The 22,950-nt window shown below is 37.6% G+C and overlaps 1 protein-coding gene across 1 annotated transcript in view; it reads left to right on the top strand.

The window, feature by feature from the left end:
- The window catches only part of Gucy1a2 (guanylate cyclase 1, soluble, alpha 2), a 165,837-nt gene extending 151,273 nt beyond the window's left edge, over positions 1-14,564 (top strand). The window contains exon 8 of the mRNA XM_013009625.1: positions 13,767-14,564. Coding sequence (XP_012865079.1) covers positions 13,767-13,974 — 208 coding nt within the window. The 3' untranslated portion in view covers positions 13,975-14,564. The remainder of the gene's footprint in view (positions 1-13,766) is intronic.
- Positions 14,565-22,950: the final 8,386 nt, after the last annotated feature.

Genomic DNA, 22,950 nt, shown 5'->3' with positions numbered 1-22,950 from the left:
ACAGAGTTAAACTTCAAACTCTATATTGGTCTTAAGGTCACTGACGACACTACACATTTTTTGCCTTTCCAGTTTACCCTTGTTTTGTTTCTGATGTTATATCCCCTATGAAAATATTAGATTCCATGTAGGCAGAGTATATCTGGTTTGGTGCATCAATATGTTCCCCAGGACTTAGGGAAAAAATGTTTAACATAGACCAAGAACTTTCTTAAACATTTATTGAGTTGATGAGTTAAATGTTCAATAAGCTAGAACTCTATGAATACATGGCAAAGAATGTTATGAAAATCTCTCACCTGCCTCAGACTTTTGTACTAGTCATTGGTACACATTTCACTAGTATCTTATTTTGGTTAACTTAGAAACATCAAATTCCACTGCTTGGCATATTAACTTTCTATCTATGTGTCTCTAAACAGTAGAATCTTATTTTACATATTTTAATCTACATAAGTGGTATTTGGCTATATTCTTTCTCCTGCTTTGGCTTCTTTTGAACAAAAATTTCATAATTTTACAATCTGTCTGATGAAACCATAGATCTGTGTTCACTGGATACCAGCTATATGACATTGAGTACATGTTTTATTATTTCTCCATTGATGAACATTTAGTTTTATTTTGTACTTTGAAATTCATACAAAGGATGCTCTTAAAATTATTTACTTTGCATTTCATCTAACAATTTTACTGGAATTACTGGATTCTTTTTAGTTTGAAAATTCCTTGTAGATATAGTAGAAAATGTCTTTAGGATCAGGACTATAACTCTGATTTGACAGTCCTCATTTTTTGAAATATTGTGTGAGTCATTGTGGTGCTTGAATGCCCAGGGATCATTTACTCTTCATCTAGAGCATTTCATTGCTAATATTATTTCTTGACAAAAATAAATCTCTATTGAGTCTAGATTTCTCCATGTTTGATGATTTCATTTTTTTATGTAATAAATGTGATGTTTACCCTCATCTTTGTTCCCACTCATCCATATTTATAAATAGTGCACATATTACAAAGAATGGCCTTACCATTGTGTTACTGATCTATGAGACAAAAACTATTGCTAATGTTGAGGATGGCTTTGACAAATTTTGAAGTGGCATGAATAATTGAATGATTTCCCTGAGCAGAGTTGTTTTTCCTTGAAGGATGCAAACTAAAAATGTAGAAAGACTTGTTAATTACATTAATATGAAAGTTTCCTTAACTTTTAAACATTTGTGACTTTCTGATTTCACAGTTGATTAGCTTCTAGATATTTTTAAAGAATGCTTGTTATTCTTCTACGGCGAAATCCTCTTGTCATGATAATGTCAAGCTTTATTTACTTTATTTACACTACAACTCATAAACAGTTCATTATAAGAAATTTGAACAGGCTAAGCCAATGGTTAAGTGCACATGCTCAGAATTAGATGTGTGGGTCAGAATCCTGGCTCAAAAATTTAGTGTCTTATGTTCCTTGGACCAATTTTTCTCATCTTGAAAATGAGTACTTATTCAGAAATTATTGCTAGGGTGTAACTGATGTTCATAAAAGTTCTTACTTGGCACACAGTAGATATTTATTCATTGCTTCACCCCATTCTCATCGTGAAGATGGACATCCTTTTCTGTACTTCATTCTCCCATTTTACGAATAGTTCTATTACAGACTTCATCTGGTAATCCCAAGGAAATAAAGCTCAAATACCTTTGACCAAATAACCAAGTGCTTTCTTTGGTCAAAGGTATTTGAACTATGAGTCAAAATGGAACTAGCAATAGGTTTTATTCTTAAAGTTTTTATAGCAATGGTCTAACTTAGAATTACATGCTAGAAAGTGGCTGTTTTCCTGGAAAATACCCCAATTTAAGCAGAGGGATATAACTGCTGCAATTAATCAAATAATTACTTGCCAATCATTAACTACTTACTATGGGCTTCAACAACCCAATATGTTATCTGTTTCACAGCAGTGTCATTGAACTAGAATCAAGTTATCATCTATGTTGTATTCTTGGCAAAAATCCTTGGCTCATAGAACTTCCTTTTCCAGCTACTAGAATTTAACTTCCTTGCTTAGCGTGACTCCCTTCCTCCATTGCTGAAGCCAAGAATGGTACCTGTTTCTATCACCACATCTCTATCTCCTGACTCATCTTCCTCTCTCTCCTACTTTAAGGGTCCTGATGATTCTACCTAGCCCAGTAGATAAGCTAAAAATCATCTTAAAGTCACACAACTAGCCATTTTAGTTCATCTGCAAACTTATTCATACTTTTCCATGTAGTCTGTCATATTCACAGGTTTCAGAAATTAGTCTGCCTATGTAACAAGGAAAAATCTTAAAGGCTAAAAGCTCACTACCTACCATTCTTGAGAATATTTCTACTTAATGTGTCAATGTCAGCAAACTCTTGAGGAAGAAGAGAACTTTACAAGATGCAATTCCTGACTTGTATAGAATTTTCACTATCACCAATGAAATAGATTCCTGAAGATGAGGCTCTTAAATACAGAAATAAAATGCTATCCTCTAAGTAGCTGGAGAGCCCTTGGCTTGAGTCAATTAAGATATCCCAAGAAATGTGGAAAGATGATTACAGTCCTTAAGAGTTTATAACCTTCCCACAGACATACTACCCCCTATATAACCCATAAAGAAGTTGTAACATTGGTACTTGAAAGGATGAGATCACAATAAATGAAATCGGAGGCAGGCCCAGGCAAAATGTTAGTAAGACTCCATTTCAGTATAAACAACCAGTATGTATCCAAGCTATATGGGAAATAGAAGTATGAGGATCATGGTCCACAATGGCCCTGGGCACAAAATGAGATCCTATTGCAATGAGGCTCAAGTGTTGAGTGCCTGTCTATCAAATGTGAGGCCCCGAACTCAAACTCCAGTATCACAAAGAACGACCCCCAATTTTTAAGTCTTAAATTACAAGTATCATTAAACTATTAGTAATTAGGCTTAAAATTCCATAGATCATGTTTTCAGGCTAGAGTTTCAGAGAGTGCATAAATTCCTGCCCTAGGAATTAATGCTGTCTAATTTTGGTTGAGATATTAAGGATCTAGATGGTCAATAGCAGATCTGTCACCTCTAAAACCCCATGGCAGTCATAGTAACCTTCTTCCGATTATTTGTTCTCTAAGCAACTTTTTCACATTATCTTCATAGAGTCCTCTCAGTGAGTCTGTAATGAACTCTTTTTTTCTTTTGTCCATTGTGGGGTTTGACCTCAGAGCCTGGGTGCTGTCCCTGAGCCTGTTTGTGCTCAAGGCTAGTGCTCTACCACTTGAACCACAGTGCCACTTCCAGTTTTGAATGGTTAATTGGAGACAAGAGTCTCATGGAGACTTTTCTGCCTGGGCTGTCTTTGAACCATGATCCTTAGATTTTTTTGCCTCCTGAGAAGCTAGGATTACAGGCATGAGCCACTGGTGCCAGGCTTCATTTTTCAAATGAAAAGAAAGTGAGACTAAGACAGGTTTCATAGATCACCAATAATGTATATCTAAATTAAGACAGAATTCACATGCACATGTTCCCATTCTAGAACCCGAGTCTTCATCCATGGCCAAACTACCTCAGTGAGAACTAATTAAAAATTCTAATGGATAAAAACCACAATAAACAGGCAGAGAGAGCCATCAGGATCAAATAAGAATCGGAAGGAAGGAAATTCTGTTCTTTTCTGGCCTCTGTGGACATAATACTCAAGATGTACTCAGGTTATTCTGAACTTCTTTTCCTAGTGGGGGAAGAAAATAGAAGCACATTGAGTCTCCATATTTCTAGCCACACATCTTTTCCTGGATTGAATATGAAAAAATGTGGTCAGTAGAGAATCTTAAATGAACCAGAAAGCTATTTTTATGTGAAGCTGAAATCTTTAGATTAAGCAGGCCTTCCTGTGAATAATAAGTTACTGAGTCTTTAAAAAGGGAAAGCATTTACTGACCCTTGAAAATAATACCTTATTTATTTTCTCATTTATGGTTACTTTTGGGCATAGCAGGTAATCAAGCTTCTATATAACTTTTTATATTTCTTCATTTTTTCTCATTTATGCATACATTATTAAAAGGAAATGACAAAATTCTATATTAGTCTCTTTCAGGGTTTTTAATATTATATATTAAATTCTCCCAAAAGCATAATTTTCTTGCCACCAGAATTAATCATGGCTAGTGTATCTGTGGTTCATGCTTGTAATCCTAGTTACTCAGGAGGCTGAGATCTAAAAGATCAGTTTCAAGCTGCAGGGGCAGAAAAGTTTGCTAGACTCCAAAATAACAGGCAAAAAGATGGACTGGAGGCATAGTTAAATTGGTAGAGTGTAGCTCACATGCATGATGCCCTGATACTAGTCAAAAAAAAAAAGAAGAAAAAGAAAGGATAGTCATGGATTATATCACATGAATACATTTGAATATTTCATCAAAAGATTGTATGTGTGGATAATTCATTTTTAACCTCAAGAGCTGAAGCCAGGCTTATTTGGACCCTAATCTTGTAGTGACCATTTTTTTTCTCATTGTTCTTGTGTTGGCAGTGCTTTGTGCCCTAGGAATATTCTGATGGCTGTCACTTGTTTTGGTTGAAGTTCAAACGATCTCTCATGTATTAGTCACCCATTGCTAAATCAGAATTTCTCTAGAACCCATTTTCAGTGAAATAAGCTAACATAGCATTATTTTCCCTGGAGATTTTTGAGAATGTTTCACATTTGCAAGTCTAAAACATGTTTTGCCATATTGCTTTCCATATTCTGCGTAGCATATAAATTCTCAAGCCTCAATGACTGTTAAAAACTCTAAATCATCCTTGCAAAAAACTAAGCCAAAATCTTCCCTTGTCTACAAGCAAGTAAAGGACAGTGGGGGCTGGATAATTTTAAGTGATTTGCCCAATGCAATTAGCCAATCTCTCCCCATCTCATATGTATGGAAAGGGAGATAGAGTTATGGAGTTTATGGGCATTGCATGTCTTATTTCATTCCTATTTACTACCTTGCCATTATATCCTTCTACAAAAACTTAGCATTTGGGGACAAGAAGTATCGCTTTAGGAGGATGTGCAAGCAATATTTGCTATAAATTGCTCAAGGTAGTTAAGACAGTAAGTCTTAAGAGAATTGCCGTGGGGAATATATCCTTACTTTTTAGCTTCCAATTTTTTTTCCCTCAGAATTCTACATATTCTTCTCTTAAGATAATAAAACAGTCTACTTCAGACTGGCTCAGTTACTAGCAAACAAAGAATATGAAATTCTTTACCATAATGTTTTTCAAAAATGAAACGTTTAGTGATTATTCACTAAAAGTAACTGTACATGTTTGATTTTCTTCTGCCTTTCCTCTCAGCTCTTCTATACAAAAACTATTGCGTTAATTGTTCAAGAAAGACCAAAGTTAACCAGAGAAGTGAATCAGTTACTTAATTTACAAGGGCTGATTTCAGTTATCTTTTCTAATCTCTTTTGTCATGTCTTAAATATCTGTCCGTTGATGTGTAAAACTTCTGAGTGTTTTAAAGTGTAAATTCTCTTAGCATGTTCTGGAATTGAAGATCATAGACTACTAAATGTCAAAAATGTCAGTGTCCAGAGAAGGCAATTGGGTCTACTCATCTCTAGCTATGCAACATCCTGAAGTTCAAGTTGGGAGACATTAGTTTGGCCACTCGACTAGAAAACATGACAGGACGGTGTATGCTCTAGCAAGCACCATGCACACAGACAGCAGAATCCAAAGTAAGAACATATTACCTTCAGTATGCAACCTAGAATGGTTTGTAGAAAGAAATGAGCTGGGATACCATAGAAATGTCTCTGAGCTGAGTGTGGTAGTACATGCCTGTCATTCTAGCTATTCAGGGGGTAGAGATGAGAGGACAGTCATTTGAAGCTGCCATTTCAACACTAAAATCTACGTGCAGTGCCACATACAAGTCCTCCTAGCTACTTTGGGAGGCTGAAATAATAAAAAGGTAGACCACGGCAGGGACCTGTTGACTGAGGTCCAATGGGAAAAATAAATTGGGTATTGCAGGTCTGGCCAGCCTAGACCAAAACTGAGACCTCATTTCAAAAACAACCACAGCAAAAAGGACTTAGAAATTCTGCTTAAATTGAAAGAAAATGCCTCTGAGACTCCTTGCCATATGATTTGCAATGGACATACAGAAAATCCTTCCTTGTCCCTTTTCTTTTGGAACCTATCCAATTATCTGAATTTTATAACCCACTATTCATGATCTTATAAGTAATATCTCAAAATGTACAACCAGGAACATTAAAATACATTAAAAATGGGTGAGGCTTTGTTCCATGATGAGCTAGAGTTGTACTTTCTTTATTTGGACAAGCATGGTATTTCAAAAAAAAAAGCACTGAGTTTCAAGGGATTTTAGGCTGTCTAGCTGACTCAGACACTGGAGTTTCTTTGGGCCGGTCTTCAAACCGTATAATCCTCTTGAGCAGTGAAGCACAGCACAGATAGAGTTCCTTCTTCTCTTCCACTAAGGTGGAAAAGAAGGTGAATAGGGAAAATTTGGGAACTCCAGAATACTTAGAAAATCACAACATGTTTTCATGTCTTCCTCTAGCCCTTAGACCTATGCCTCATGCCATTACTGTAAGGTCCTCATGCATTCATTAGCAGAAAGCTACTCAGATGAATAAGCTGCACCACTAGAACCTTCTAAGTAACAGAGCATACTGAACAACTGAAATTACTCTTATTATTATTTTTTTGCGGGTGTATAGAATTTATCTTTTACTTTTACTGGGGGAACAAAACAGGTACTGGTGGCTCACACCTATAATCCTAGCTACTCAGGAGGCTGAAATCTGAGGATAGCAGCCTGGGCAGAAAATCCATGAGACTCATATCCAGTTAATCAACAAAAAGTAAGAAATGGAGGTATGGCTCAAGTGGTAGAGCTCAGTGTTGAGCGAAAAACAAAACAACAAAACTTGAGGCCCTGAGTTCAAGCCATGTACTGGCAAACCCCACCTCCCAAAATAAAATCCAGTACATTATGTAAAAGTAGGACTTGACAGTGGAATGAGGAAGATGGAAAGGCAACACTGAAGTTTCCTGTCCTGTACTGGGTGTGGGGGGAGTAAAGCTTAGAAGCAAACATTTTCACTCTTCATTTGCACAAAAGCCTATTTGCAAAGCACACACACACAATTAGGATTAAAATACAAGGTCCAATGTATAACCAAGGTGAATTTAAAAAAAACAGTAAAAAGAGAAAACAAGGCATAGATACTACTCTAGGTATTTTCAGTAGAAAGGGATGTAATATTGGGAATGGTGTGCTTATAGATGACTAGAAGGGACAAACAAGCAGATTCCAGGTAAGCTTCTACCTCTGTGGCCACACTGTGGGTCTGAAGCCACAACCATACCAGCCTATGAACATTTGGAAGCTCTAACTAGGAAGTTGCATGAAAAGGTCACCAGTCCTGGGCCATTTTCATGATACTGACGAGGCTAGAAACTGGAGCTTGCTTCTGTCAAACAGCAATACTGTCCATCAATGCTGATGGTCAATTGCCAAGGGAAGCCATTCAAATGATGGACAAATAAATCAACTTGTAGGAAATTTAATAACTGCCTGAGAACCTTGGTTACAAAAGACATTGTGAAAGGTAGTTTCTTGCTGAGTAGCCATATCTTTAAAACTTTATCACTTATAAATAATGAGAAAATCGATTTTTGGAGGAACATGAACTCTTCTAGAAGGGTATGGAAGATTTGTTCTCTTGAAATATTGAATCAAAGTGACTATAGATTCACACTCTTAAACACAGGGGAGTGAGTAGAGATTTACACTTTGAATAGTGAGATTCTTGTCCATCAACTTCCAGAATACCAGAAGCCAACATTCCATGGATACCTTATGCTGTGAATGAAGCAGCTGTAAAGGAAGATACTGAACATGCTGGTATTTGGGAGCACGGATTGTCAGAATGCACTCATAACTTCATTGATTTTGCCATAGATAAAGCTTCTAGTCTTTAATGACTTGCTGTAATAGGAAGAAATTTAAAAGCTATTAATCATGTTTTGAATGCCTTTGAGATGGAAGAAAGGGACCACAACAAACAAGCACAACACAACCATTACAGCGAAAGTTAGTCCATAAAAAATTCAGAGCAAGCAGAGACAAGACAGAGAACAAAAGAGAATTCCCGAAAACGATGATGAATATGTTCACAGATTTACAATAAAGGAAGCAATTGTATAAGAAGAATGAGCTCTTGGAAATTAAACATGTAGTATTTCAAGTTTCAGACCAATGATAGAGGCAACCTTCCAGAAAGTACTATATAAAAATGGGTAATCAGAGAAAGGAGAACAAATTGGACAAGCAATTTACCAAGTCCAATATCTGACTAAGTAGAAACCACATAAAGAAAAATTATAGAGAAATGATCGAAGAAATACTATGAAAATTTTCCAAACCTGAATGGCACAACTTGTTACAGCAGCATGTACAAAAGCTTCCAGTATTAGTCATTGCAATAGATTGCAACAAGTGTAAAAGTTGTATGGAGACACATTGATTTTCTTAAGACCAGAGATTTTCTGAAAAAAGGGCCTAGGAAAATGTTCATATCCATTGGATTATTAAACAGAATAACACTAAACTTTTTTGGGGGCTGATCCTGGGGCTTGAACCCTGGGCTTGAGCACTGTCCCCAAGCTTCTTTTGCTTAAGGTGAGCGCTCTACCAGTTGAGCCACAATGTCACTTCCAACTTTTTTGAGTAGTTTATTGGAGATAAGAGTCTCACAGACTTCCTTGCCTGGGATGGCTTTGAACTGTACTCCTGAGATCTCAACCCTCTTGAATAGGTAGGATTACAAGCATGAGCCCCCAGCACCCAGCTTAACATTTAATTTTTTAAGAAGCTACATACTGAGGGGAAAATAATTTCTGAACAAGAATTTAATACCTAAACCATTCAAGTGGAGAGTAAAATGAACTAAAGATATTTCAGACATTCAAATTCTTTAAAGTTTTACTCTCCACATATCCTTGGTAACCCTCTGCTGGGCAAGCTGCCCTTTAGCCTGCTATCAAGAACAGTGCTGGAGGAATATCAATACAAAATTTCAAACTCTATTACAAAGCCATAGTAATAAAACAAAAAACAGCTTGCTACTTGCACAGAAATAGTCCTGAGAACCAATGGAATAGAAGACCCAGGAATGACTTGTAGACTTGGTAAGGGAGCCCAAAACACAGGATGAAAGATAGTCTTTTCAACAAATGATGCAGGCTGGGAAGGTGGCTCAGTGGTAGAGCACTTGCCTTGCAAATGATGCTGGCAGAATTGGCTATACATGTGTAGAAAACTGAAGTTAGATACTTATTATGTATCACCCTGCACCAGAATCAGTTCCAAATGGATCAAAGACCTCAATGAAAGACAAGATACCCTGAAAATATTACAGGAAAGGATAGGGGAAACACTACGGCTCCTTGGCATGGGTCAAAACTTTCTAAGTAAAGGTCCAGAATCACAACAAATCAAAGACTGGATAAATGTGATTGCATCAAACTGAAGAGTTTCTGCATGGCAAAGGACATAGTTAGCAAGATAAAGCTCACAGAAGATCTTTACTAGCTATACATTAGATAAGGGCCTCATATCTAAAATATACTTTGAGCTAAAAAACATTAACCCCCTCCAAAACAGAACCTCAAATAAACAACAACCCAATTAATAAATAGGCTGAAGACTTAAAGAGAGACTTCTCAGATGAAGTAAGAATGGCGGACACATGAAAAGATGTTCATCATCTCTGGCCATAAAAGAAATGCAAATCAAGACAACATTGAGATTCTACTTCACTCCAGTTAGAATGCCCATTGTCACGAAAACTAACAGTAACAGATACTGGCAGGGATGTGACCAAAAGGGAATGTAAACTTGTTCAACTACTCTGAAAAGCAGTATGGAGATTGCTCAAAATACTAAACAGAGTTTTCCTATCTCCCAGCAATTCCCATTCCTGGGCATTTATCCAACTGACCACAAACCAGGCTACACTAAAGCCACCAGCACAACCATGTTCGTTGCAGCACTGTTTACTATAGCTAAGATACGGAATAAATCTAGATGCCCCTCAGAAGACAAATAGATCACAAAAATGTGATACACACAATGGAATTCTATGCTTCCATCAGAAAGAATGACATTGCCCCACTCATAAGGAAAATTATATTAAGTGAAGTATCTATTGCTTTAATTCTAAAGCATCTTAGTGAAAGCCATGCATGCTGACTTATGACTGTAATTCTACAACTTGGCAGTGGAGGCAGGAAGATAGGGAATTGAAGCCCAGGTTAGGCTATATCAGCAAGTTCAAGGCCAGCTTGAGCTATAGAAAGAGACCCTATTTTAAAAAATAGGACTGGGGATATAATTTAGTGCTCTTGAACTACTTAATAAGTGGTGAGCAGTGTCAGGTACTTAGTAAACAAGTTGGTGAGTAATCTCTTAGATGACTTTCTCAGACAGCCTCTCTAATTAGCAATTGAATCAAAGGATAGAATTGAAAGGAAAACTTATGGTGGAATAAAAAGACCAAATTCTTGCTTCTGCTTCATGGATGACCAAACTATGCTTCATAAACATCTCTTTAAAAAATTATCTTTAAGAAGTTGTATAAAGGAGTCACTATTTAACAAAGCAGTTTATGAATGTGTCTTGATCAAAGTCACTCCTTTCAAGATGCTCACCCATTCCCCCTACCTCCCTCCTTGCTCATCTTAATTTTGTAGGCTATACATTTGATTTTTGGCTGCCTTCCTCCATTCCTCTCCTTTTCATATGTCTACCTCTTCCCCCTTGACCTCACTCCACCCCTTTTGAGTACCTACTTCCTGGTATTTTTATTTTGCTGAATTTTGCCTTTGCCTTTCTAAAGAATTACAGTATTTGAGTTCTCCCTTGAATCTACCATATTCCAGTTAATACATTCTATACATGTCTCTTGAAGTATGATTTGAAGAAGAAAATATACCCAAGAATAGGTTTCATATTATAACTCCTTTCCATTTTTCAAAACTCAGCCTTATGTTAAAGTATACAGTTTTGTTTTGCTTTTGTCAGTCAGGGGGCTTGAATTTGGGGCCTGGGTGCTGTCCCTGAGCTCTTTCACTGAAGGCTAGCATTCTACCACTTTGAGCCACAGCACCACTCCCAAAAGTATATTTTTAGATCAGCAGACTTCCATAGTCCATATACACACATTCCTTATCTACATACCTGTATATATGGAATCATATACAGACAGACATATATAATGTATACATGTGTGTACGTGTATGTTTCAAGTACTTTTCCAAGGAAGGATGTAATGGATGGAACACAAAGTTGGAGAAAATTAGGAGGAAAAGGCATGCAAATGTGGTCCAAGGGTCAGCCCAGACTCAGTTCTGCAGCTGTGAAGAACAGCACCTTAGATCGCCATGACGTCAAGTTCCGGGAGGTGCTTGGATGCCATCCATCTTAAACAGCAGGGAATTTTTATTCTCAAAATCAATTTGTAGAAAGTACTGTTGATATGAGGGTGAGAGGTAAGCGGACTACAATTTGTATAGCTTCAAAGTTCTTATTACACTGATGGCTGAAACTCTCCAATTGCGTATCAACCAGCCAGAGATTACAGCTGGGGAATGAGATTTATGCAGAATCTAAGCTTCCTTCTTGGTCCTGAGGTGCTGAAGAGATGGATCATTTAAGCAGAGCTATAGAACCAGGCCAGGGACTGGACTTAATAAAGCATTTCAAAGAGGATCAGAGATCCTAGCCCTGGACCAAAGTCCCCATTCTTAATCTCTGTCCACACATTTGATCGCTTTTTCAATGACGCATAATCATCATTAGGGATGCTGTGTAAAACTTTCTCCTCACCTCCTCCATAGACCCCGTAGTAAGTCTCTTGGACTGCCCTATCTGAAGTCAGCTGAACACTGCACTCTGGTGTTTACATACACAAAGACCAACAGCCAGTTCCCGGGTATCACAGGAACTGCAATCCACTCTGATTGAAATTCAAAACCATATTTGGTTTATTGATACCAAAATGTTTACTTGGAAAAAAGAATGAAACCCTATAAAAAGCTGTCACCCTGATGTTTTCCAGCACAGTCTGGGAGATTTATTTAAAGTGTCAGGAAATCAATGTGTGGCGAAATGTCTCCTGCCAGCCAAAATGCAGTGAATTATTTAAAAGTTCTGGCATCTGGAACAGCTGGGTGACCCCTTCCCCCTTTTTTTTTCAGTCCATTCACAAGTTGTCATAGATGGAATCCCATTTTTATTTTCCATGGTCAGAAAATATCAATGATTGTAAAACAGAAGATGAGGGGAGCTAAGCAAATGGATTCTGTTTGTCATATTCCCTTGTTGCCATTTTGTACTTAAAATAGCATTATGTCCACAAAATCTTCGTGGGCCTCCCATGGCTAACAGTTTTCCTCTTCAGGACTTATGCAGTTCCTTGTATTTACCTTTTGTATCTTGCTTTCATATGGCACCATTCTGTTTTCACATTCTCACTGTACTATTGTGGATTGTTTTATTTATTTTTTTACATTTATTATTTGTGGAGGGTTTTGTTCTTTAATTTCTGGTTTCCATGTTGGCTGACAAAACCTTTCTAGGCTATGTTCTCCTACTTACATGAGTGTCTTGGAAATTTTCTGGGACAATAAGAAGCATTCTGTTAAAGAGTTGTTGAACTAAATTGAATTTGGGGACCACATATGTCGATATGGGAATCAAAGAGAATCTTTGGTAGAACTCAGTAATGAGTCTCAAGGATAAATCTTCAGTGTGAACACTGAAAGAACATCTAACGTGACCAGAAGGGGAGAGCAATCAAAGCCCAACAAAATAAGCACCAAGAAATGAGTACTCGTGGAGGCAAGGAGCAAGGGGAGAGAGGTAGACAATGAAGGGAAGAATGCAGAGGCAAGGAATTCATCGACTACACCACAAAACTAAGGCAGGTATGGGAAGGGATGGGTCGAAGGGGGATGAGATTGTTGAAGGGGGGGGTGACAGATCAAGATGCGCTGTATTCATAAACTGCTTTGTCACATGACACCTCCCCTGTACAACTACTTAAAGTAAGACAAATGCAAAAATACATATCGCTTTAAAAACATATTTGAGGCCAATAAATGATAGTGAGCTAGGGAAAATTTACTAGATTTTCGTTGCTACAAATCAATAACCAGACCCAGGAGTCATGAAATGTTCCACAAAGCTAAATACTTGATTTATGTATTGGACATACAGAACAAACATTTAAAGCTTATTGAGAGTGTACAAAACAGAAAAAAAAGCACTCTAAAAATTGAGTAGACTTTTCAAGACATGCTGGGTAAATCCTGCATATTTGAAATAAAGCCTTGTTCTTTTTGTTAGCCCTTTGTTTTAGGGATAAAATTTGAGCAAATATTTTTTTTCCAAGGGTGCTGTTTAGGAAGACATCACACTTATATACTTTTAAGTATTGTGATGAGAAGTTTGGTGGTTGTTCTATCATTAAATAATGTGAAGGGGTATTTCCTGAGTCATAACAATTTTCTACTGCTTGAAGTCTGTGTAAAGAAATCAGGGTATTAACATAGGTTGATAATCATGGACCAGCCTCCTGAACTTTGGAAATGTCTACTTATTCACACTAGTCTTGCTCTTTGTTCACGTGATCTGTGTTTTCTCCCTAGATTATTAAAACGAGAAGAAAGTTTCACATTCATTCCTCGGTCCCGTGAAGAACTTCCAGATAACTTTCCCAAGGAAATCCCTGGGATCTGCTATTTCCTGGAGGTAAGGACTGGACCAAAGCCACCGAAACCTTCCCTCTCTTCGTCGAGAATAAAAAAGGTTTCCTACAACATCGGCACCATGTTCCTCCGGGAGACAAGCCTCTGAGACCCGCTCCAAGATCAAAGACTCCTCCCAAAAGCACAAGCCCACAACCTGGCTCACCACAAGAAGGGTGGAGGGAGATTATTTTTTTCTCTTCCAATGCTTTGTGGAGACAAAGCAGTGGAATCTCTGTGTCGTGTCAGGCAATAATCCTTGGACAGGTGGAGGACCACTGTCAATAAATATAGCTGGAGGGTGGGGTAGGGGATGAAATGTGTCCATTCTATGAGCATTTGCGGGGCATATATATATATATATATATTTTAATTACAAGTACAAAGGCCCCCCTTTCAAAACTAACCAATAAATAGACTCTGTGTTTTCTTGCTTGTCACTCATGCAGATACCTTCCCTTGTATATTTGTACCACTTTGGAGAGCCAGTTTTGAGTATGGATCATCACGTTATCTTAGTGAACCTGGTAGATGAGAAATCTTTTCTAACTTTGTGTTTCTGAACAGACAACATTTTCATACAATGCACCATGGCAGTGTGACCAACACAGCGAAATATTTGAGGGATATTACCTATTTTTATACATACCTCTTCTTCTAGATAATTACATTTCACACAGCATTATTCGATTTTTTTTTCTCCAGAATCTGCTCCTGTCTGGTTGGGGTATTGTGTAATGCTAACCTACTAAATTAACTTGGATTATTTAGGGAGATTAGCACTTGGACGGAGAATACATATAACCAAGAGTTTCAGCTGCTGGGAAAGCATTGCACCTCTGCTGAGTAAATACATCTTTTAGATTTAATTAAAGTGGGGTGGACCCCAGAGAAAAAAATGGAATTTCCTAGTAGCAGATTATTGTCTGTAACCAAGATGTGGGGGAGAGGTCTTTTGCAGTCTTCTAACACATTATTGGTTGACAAGAAATGCTTCAGTAGACCCTTCCAAGTAAGCACTTAGAAATAGATATTTTTGTACAACAAACAGTAGTCTAATAACTTCATCAGCTGATTCCTCCTATGAGCTGACTGCCACGCCTAGAAACAAATTCCTTCATACTGTCATTCGTGATTTAAAAAAAAAAATTGTCAGGATATTTTACCAAGAATGTTGTTTCTTATTGCAGAGAAACTCCCCTGCATCTTTACCACTTTAAGAATTAGTATTAGAAAAAGAATGTTCTATACTTTTGACTTGATATGGCTCTTTAATTCAGTGAATCACCTTTCTGAACACTGAGTAGGGCTGACCTTCAGAGCAAGAAGATACTGGAGTTAGGTTGCATGTTTTACTAACATAAAACCTGCTCCAATGATCAACACTGCATGACAATATGATTACAGGCTCACCCTGAAGTTAGGAGCACAATGTGTCCAGAGTTTGCCTATTTGGGATCCAAGGTAAAAGCTTCCATTACTACTTGAGTTGACTGATTGGGGAGCACTGATTGATTGGCTTTCTTGAAGGCTGGAGTGGGTGTTTTCTCACTCCAGGGGGTTCCGTGCTGGTGGCTCGCTCTCTCCAGAAAGCAATATATTCCTGATTCAGTTATGATATAGCTATCTAAGTATATCTATAGATATCTCTATACACTATATATACTACATAGCTATAAACTATTTTTCAATGTAGTCTGTCAGGTTTAATTAACCTTTTTAAGTTCTCTGTGTATATAACTAGGAAATATTTATAGGCAGGCAGGGTATTTGTTACAATCACAATCCCCTTGATATTTTGAAGTCTGTTCTCACCTTGGGGGTCTCTAAAGGACACTGCAGTGGGGCTCTTTGTGTGGAGAAGTCAGGCCAAGAGAGCTGGAACTCTCTCAGTCCTTTTCTGTCCCCTTTGTGCTGGGCCTACGTCTGCTTCCAACCATGAGGGGACAGAAGGGCAGGGTGTGTTCAGGAGGCTGTGCCAACTGCATACAGGGTATTCTCACGAGAGGGCAATTGCTGAGAAATCACTTCAGGAGACTGAAATGTGAATGCGCCTGCTCCACAGGGTGCAAGTGAGGGTTGCAGCCTGTGGGGATGGAAGAGCCTAGAAGCACTCTAAGCCTCATGCTGATACTCGAAAATGCCTAGCCAAGGTTAGAGCTCTCCAGGACAGAGGTATGGAGAGAGAGCCAGACCCACTGAGATCATTTCTGCTTATTCTATGTAGTAACTTAGGGCTTATTGTGCTATCTGTAATTGACAAATGACTCCTTGTTAAACCGAGTGTTTGGTAAACATAAGGCTTGAAGAGAAGGTTCAAGAGCCATCTGATCTATTTCTCTTCCTTTTGTAAAAAGATTCACCTAAGCAGCTGTTCGAAACACATGCTTAGTCTCCCAGCAACTTAAGAACATCTTTGGGAAATATCTACATTTAAAAATGTGGTTGGCAATCTCCATTGTTCTGTAACTGACCTAGAGAGAAGAATTTGTGTAGATAGTCTCAATTCATTGGATGAATTGCAAACTCTGTATTGGTTTAGATAATTTTACATGGAGAAGTCATTGAAGAACATGCTAGAGACCTTCTATATATCACGGACAGGATGTAACCTACATTTTTCATACACTAGAATCCAAATATATATTTTTAAGATCGTCTCATGGTTTTCATTCCCCACCCACCAAACTATTATGGTTAACAATTATAGTTCCACTGTTTACTATATATGCTTGCAATGTATGAAATGTCTGTTCTTTGTGGCTACAGTCATAGGTACTAGAAGCTGTGAAAACGCCCTATATTTTTATTTCTTCTACACAGAGCGGTCTATATATCATACCTTGGGAAGTGTGATTTTAACACTATGAGAGTATTTGTATGATTTTTGACCATTTACTTCCAAACCATTAGGAATAGTGTGCAGTTTAGTCTGGTGGTATAAAAGGAGTTTATCTTAAAACAGTGCAGCGTACTTAACCTACTCTAAAAGGAATACTTTAAAGATCATGGCAATGTAGTTAACACTGTCTTTGGCCAACAAATCCACAATGGAAAAAAATAAAAATCTTCCAATATTTACTCAAAGCTTCCTGCATCTCTCTGCATCACAGACCTAAATAGGTAACCATGGCCATAATATGAAAAACAAATAATAATATGCCTCAGAAATTGGATATCTTAGCTGGTAATGTAGAGAAGATACAGCCTGAGGATAAAACTGAACTATCTAAAATGTGCTTCTATATGTCATCTAATTTTGTTTCCAATTAATTTGGATTTCCCTTTTCATACTGATTATGTGTGGAATCTGACACAGACATTGAAGCTTGAGATTGGGTCTGTGGAGTCAGTCCTGAATTCACACTTCCCACTCCTGTCCAGCAGCTGTGGTGTTACACATGCCATCAAAAACCATATTGCTGCTGGTCCAAATACTGTACTGTGAAGAATTGAGAGGGAGTTTAATTGTGGCCAAGAGCAAATAGGATAGTGCAGGGCTGATGCAGGTGTGGAGGGTTAGGGTAGAAAGTAAAACCACTACACATAGATTTCCATCTTGCCATGTGATCTGAACAAGACCTTGCTCATCCAAGACCCTCTGTTGCTCCATAATATCCTTGGATCCTTCTTATCCCCTCAAGTCCTGTCCCATCAAACAAACTCTCTTCTCTTTCCACTTTTGAGCCTGACAGAGCCCCAGAAAAAGTCGCTGATGCCCAACTCAGACAGATAAAACCTACACAGTTCCAGGGCTGAGTGACAGTGACTTGACTGTGGCATGTGTTGGTGCAGTGCTTACATCTACAATTTCTTTTCAAAGTACAACCTGACTCCAAGCACAATGTCTTCAAAGTACAACCTGACTCCAGAGTACAATCTGCCTCCAAGAATGTCATGCAATTTCTGAAAATGATCCTTCGGACTTAAGTATGCATGAATGAATGTGCCCATATCTTTCAGCCAACAAATCCTAGAAGCTCAAGTCTATAAACCAACATCCATATTTTTGCTTAGTTATCTCTAGTATTAGATCATCAAGCTGTAAATACAATAATTATGTCATTTCAGACTTCTAAGAGCATGTCTTACAAGAGATAGCCCCCAAATCCTAATTGAAGAGAGATTTAATAATTAAAACTTAACACATTCCAACGTGAATGATGATTTCATGGGTACTTCTTGACATAAATTAGACCTAGTTCACAACCAACAGAAATGTATTAGTTGTCTTAACTTGATAGAATAAAATTTACTGTTAAATGGGCATACTCCTCTTCACTCTGAACTCAAGCTCAGAACCCTTTTGGTGGTGAATGAAGAACAGATCCTGATATTATATATGGACGAATATAACCTTGTCAGAACATATTGAGATAGTGTGCAAAATTCCTTCCTCACACTTGATTCCAGCAACTAGTAGCATTGTCCCGCCACCTTTCTGTCTCATCCTTTTGTTCATTCTTCCATTGTCAGTGTCACTAATACCTTTGTTTAGAATGCAGGGAGAGTCACAATCACTCTCATAGCATCAGGTAGTTTTCAGAAAGCAATGGATATTGCTGGTTTGTGTGCATATATATATATATATGTGTGTATTGAGTGTAGATATCATGTGAGTCAAAGGAATGCTGTTTGTGGAGAACTTAGGAATGTAGAGAAGTCTGTATCTTTATTTCTACTCTGCAGTGACCATTTCACAACTTCAGTTAAGTAACACAGTGCTATCTCATCCTTAAGAAATGAGCTGGTTCAGTGGCTCAGCTGATCTGCTTTGCAGCACCTGACTGTCTCCAGAAGAATTACCTAGAGAAATTTTGAAGATGCAAATTGCTAGGCTTTTCCTTTGAGAGCCGCGTTCAGTAGGGCTCAGATAGGGCCTAGGAGTTTGCATTTAGAAAATCACTCTAATGTACAGCCAGATACCGAAATCATGCAAGAGTATGCAAATGATCCTAATTACTAGGAGCAAGGCACGTTGACTGAAATAGCAATGTGATTTCATGTATAGTTGTTTTGAAAAATTAAACACTCTGGGCCTCATGCCATTGTTTCTTTCATAAATGTTGATTTTGGCTTTGCTTTCAAATCTAGTAGCTGCTCTTTGAGCATTCATCTTTAAACTTTTTAGAGACAGAAGTCAACACTGATAATAAGCATGAGGGATGAATATTGCTCACTATAGGGCTATTAGGCATTCTAGCAATGGACCATCTTCTTCATTACTGCCAGAGCTGTGCAGTGCATCATATTTGCTGATTCTCACCACCAAGGTATAAGCTATAAACTTCAGGACATAGACACATGTTGATATGACAGCCTTACTTCTGGACCTTTCTGTTACACAGTAATATCAACTGAATATGTAGTCACACTGTGTGCTTTTTTACATGGAATTATACATTCATCCCAAAGTGACTTCCTAGCAATACCTTAACCACAACCCTTGAAGCAATAACTAAAGCCATGGTTTGAGGCCATATACAACTTGTACTTCTGTGTAGTTCACCAAACCTTTGGAGAAAAAGAGACATGATTTTTATAAGCAATAATGTAGGCAGTGTGGACTTTTCAAAGATTTCTCACTATTCTCTAGCAAAACGATCCACAAGTGATAACTCAGATTTAAAAAAAAAATCTGAGCAAATGACATGCTAAGTCTCTTTCAGAAGTTATTCATTTGATCACAAATTGACCTGCCACAGACTGGTTAATCCTAGCAGATTTTTTCTGGTATGAAAATTATAAATATCTATCATATGTAATTTCTGTTCCTCTCAAAGTGATTTGAATAGTATCTGTAATGTTGTCCAGTTGTGTAGTGTGCAGGAGTGAATCAGTGACCTGAGAGTAGAATACGGTTGTAAGAGCTGATTGACAATGTAGATCGTCAGAATGAGAGATGGGTTTGGGAACGAATCAACTCAAGTGTTTGCTAAAGACTTGACATATTAAAGATGAAAATAGAGCTCATTATTACTATTCTTTTGATAGTGACTTATGTGCTTAATATGTAAACTTACTTAATATGTAAACTAGTATTTTGGGTTGATTTGAAACTCATCAGTGATATAATTAGCAAATATCTAAATATGATTATGTGAGCATACTGAGAAACATTACATCTTACAAATTTCAAATTGAATTTTTTTAGTATTCTTAAAATGTAGTGTTATTAGATGATAATGGTGCCTCATGCTAAAAACCTCAGCTACTCAGGAAGAAGAGATAGAAGGATCATGGACTGAGGCTGGCCTGGGATAAAAGTGTAAGACTCTATCTGACAACTGAGCACGAAATCTAGGCACATGGCTCAAGTGTCAGAGCACCTGCCCAGCAAAGTGTGAGGCCCTGAGTGAGTACAATGTAATCCTAATATTATCCGGGGCAAGAGGAGAGGACGAGAGTGGGAGAGTAGGAGGGGAGAGGAGAGAGGAAAGAAGAGAGGACAGAGGGAAGAAGGGAGGAGAGAGAGGTGGAAAGGAGGAAGAGGAGGAGGAAAAAAGGTAGGGAGCAGTAATTTTAATCAATTTTGGCATGGCCAATAATAATCAGTTCACCAATAGTTAAATTTACCCCACATAGTTTATTACACTTAAAACAACACTAGAAACTTACATTACTATAACCCACATCTAAACATATATTATTTAGCATAAGAAGCTAAATAAGTTACTCCTAAATTATTCTTAAATAGCCGCTGCTTATTACTGCCTAGCTAAGCAAGCCCCTCTTATCACGAATCCGAACAAGTGGAGTAGTGATCACCTCCTGATCACCCTATTAAAAACCACACAAGATTGTTGGTGCATTTCAACAATTGTCCATATCATGTTATAGAATGCTAAAACCCTTAATAAGCCTATTTTGTGTGTTAATAAACAAGGTAAGATATTTAATTTGCATGCATTAAATTATACTGAATTGATCCTCCTCATTAATTCATCTAGTTTCCAACCAGATCATCCTTAATGTTAGACCAAAAATAGTGCTGCTTATTATCTGAAGGCGAAAATAAGATAAAAACGAAAGGCCCAAGTAAAAACCTGTATTTGTTTTTGTGTCCTGGGGCTTAAACTCAGGGCCTTGGCTCTTTCCCTCAGCTTTTGTGCTCAAGGATAATGCTTTACCAGTTTGAGCCACAGTTCTATTTCTGCCTTTTGGTGGTTAACTGGACATAATGAGTCTCATGGACTTTCCTCCTTGGGCTGGCTTTGAACCACAATCCTCAGATATCAGCGACCTGAATAGGATTACAGGTGTGAGGCCCCAGCTCCCCTCCCCCACACCCCCCATCAAACAGCTTGCTTTTGATTCCTTGTTTTTGTTTTAAAATGAAGGAAATCATTTAGATTTCATCTTTGTTTATAGCCTTTTCACTTTCTGGAGATAAATACATGATTCCTCTATACATATACTTTTTTTTTTTCTGTGTGCTGTAAAAAGCTGTTAAATCTAAATGAAACCGGAAGGTGATAATTGGGGTAAAATGGCTTCTTCACATCACTTCACTTTCTGAAAGCTTTTTCTAGCATCTTGCTGTCTGGCAGTCATACATCAAATCCAGAACACAGGGGCTGAAGCACGGAGAAAAGTGGGCAGGTATTTCAGATAAAAATGTGTATGTATATATCTATATATATATACATATATATAGATATATAGATATATAGATATACACACACACAGTTTTCCTTTAGGAACATATAGAGACATAAAAGGAGAGGCAGTTTCTATAATAAATATATCTCTGGTTTAATGAAAGCCAGATAATTTAGTTGACTAAGGCTCACTCTTACTTTAAAAAAAAGAAGAAAAACATTTTTTTCAGTCATTTTAGGAAGCAGCTGTGCCCTTCAGTGCAGCTGGGATTAGAGGCTCAGGATGCTATAAATAGCAGCTCTCTGAAGGTGGCAGCCAGAAGCAGTCTTGGTGAAGATGCTAAAGGTAACCAGAAGTTTCAGAACATCTGGATTTAAGAAACAAAGACAATCAAATACCAGCCCTGCCACAGGTCACAGAAAAGCCTGCTAGGATTGGCATAAAAGAACAGATATTCGGTGTGCAAGTGATATTCAAGCAAAACATTTCCCTCTTATCCTATGCTTGGCCAAAGCTAGCATTCAGCAAGGAGACTTTCATTTCATGCATTCTTTTTTTTCCTGACATTACAGAAATCAGATCTTCTACTGGCTGGGAAATTTAATCACAAAGACTAGGAAATATTTGGTTTGTGTCCTAAAGTCTGTAAAGTCATTTTTTCAGGCCCATACTAAATGTCTGTATTTTTCTTCATGCTGGGTTTGGTCTGGTGGTATATAGGTCAGAACAAAGACTTTCAGGCAAACTCAGGAAGGAATGTGACTTTACTGAGACGCTGAATCAATATATTTGGGTCTAAACATTTTTTTCCCCTCAGCATTTTAGTTGAAACCCTTATAAAGTGAATTTTACCAGTACAAATTATCACATAGAAATCAAAACCTCTCTTTGGCTTGGCCTCTCAGATAAATTACTTTGGATAGTCTTTGACCAGAAAGTATTGTCAAGAAGAACAAATTATCTCTGATGATAGAACTTAATCTTAGCTAAGAAGGTCTGGATAAACACCAAAGGACTGTATGATTATCTAAAGTAATTCAGGGGAAATTTTAGCAAAAAAAATCTTTAAATTTTGCTCTTGTGTGAAGAAGTTTCAGTGGATGACAGCTGAAATTATTATTCATATCTTTTAAATTTTGTTTTAAATGTGTCATGGGGAACTTGGAAAAATCCATCCCTTTCATTTATTATATAACTTGGTGACCTAGAATAATAGGTGCTTACTGCCTTTTCTTTTGATCCTTAAAACACTTTTTTTATTCTGTCTAAAAGAATCCAACCAAAATGCAAATACCTGACTCTGAGTGTCCCATTTTATCCTCTTATATTTAGTTGGATTCAGCTAGAGTGTTATGAAGAGAAGGAAAGATACAACAGGGAAAAAGAAAAAAAAAAGACCAGGTTTGTATAGAACAAATGATGCCGGCATCTCTTTGTTAACCTAGGAGAAAGCTGAAAGTATTTCTGTGGATAATTGTTTTTT

Source organism: Dipodomys ordii, unplaced genomic scaffold (genome assembly GCF_000151885.1).
Source record: "Dipodomys ordii isolate 6190 unplaced genomic scaffold, Dord_2.0 Scaffold10, whole genome shotgun sequence".
Taxonomy (NCBI): domain Eukaryota; kingdom Metazoa; phylum Chordata; class Mammalia; order Rodentia; family Heteromyidae; genus Dipodomys; species Dipodomys ordii.
Note: the sequence above shows the minus strand (reverse complement) of the source record. Positions and strands in the feature narration are given on the sequence as shown.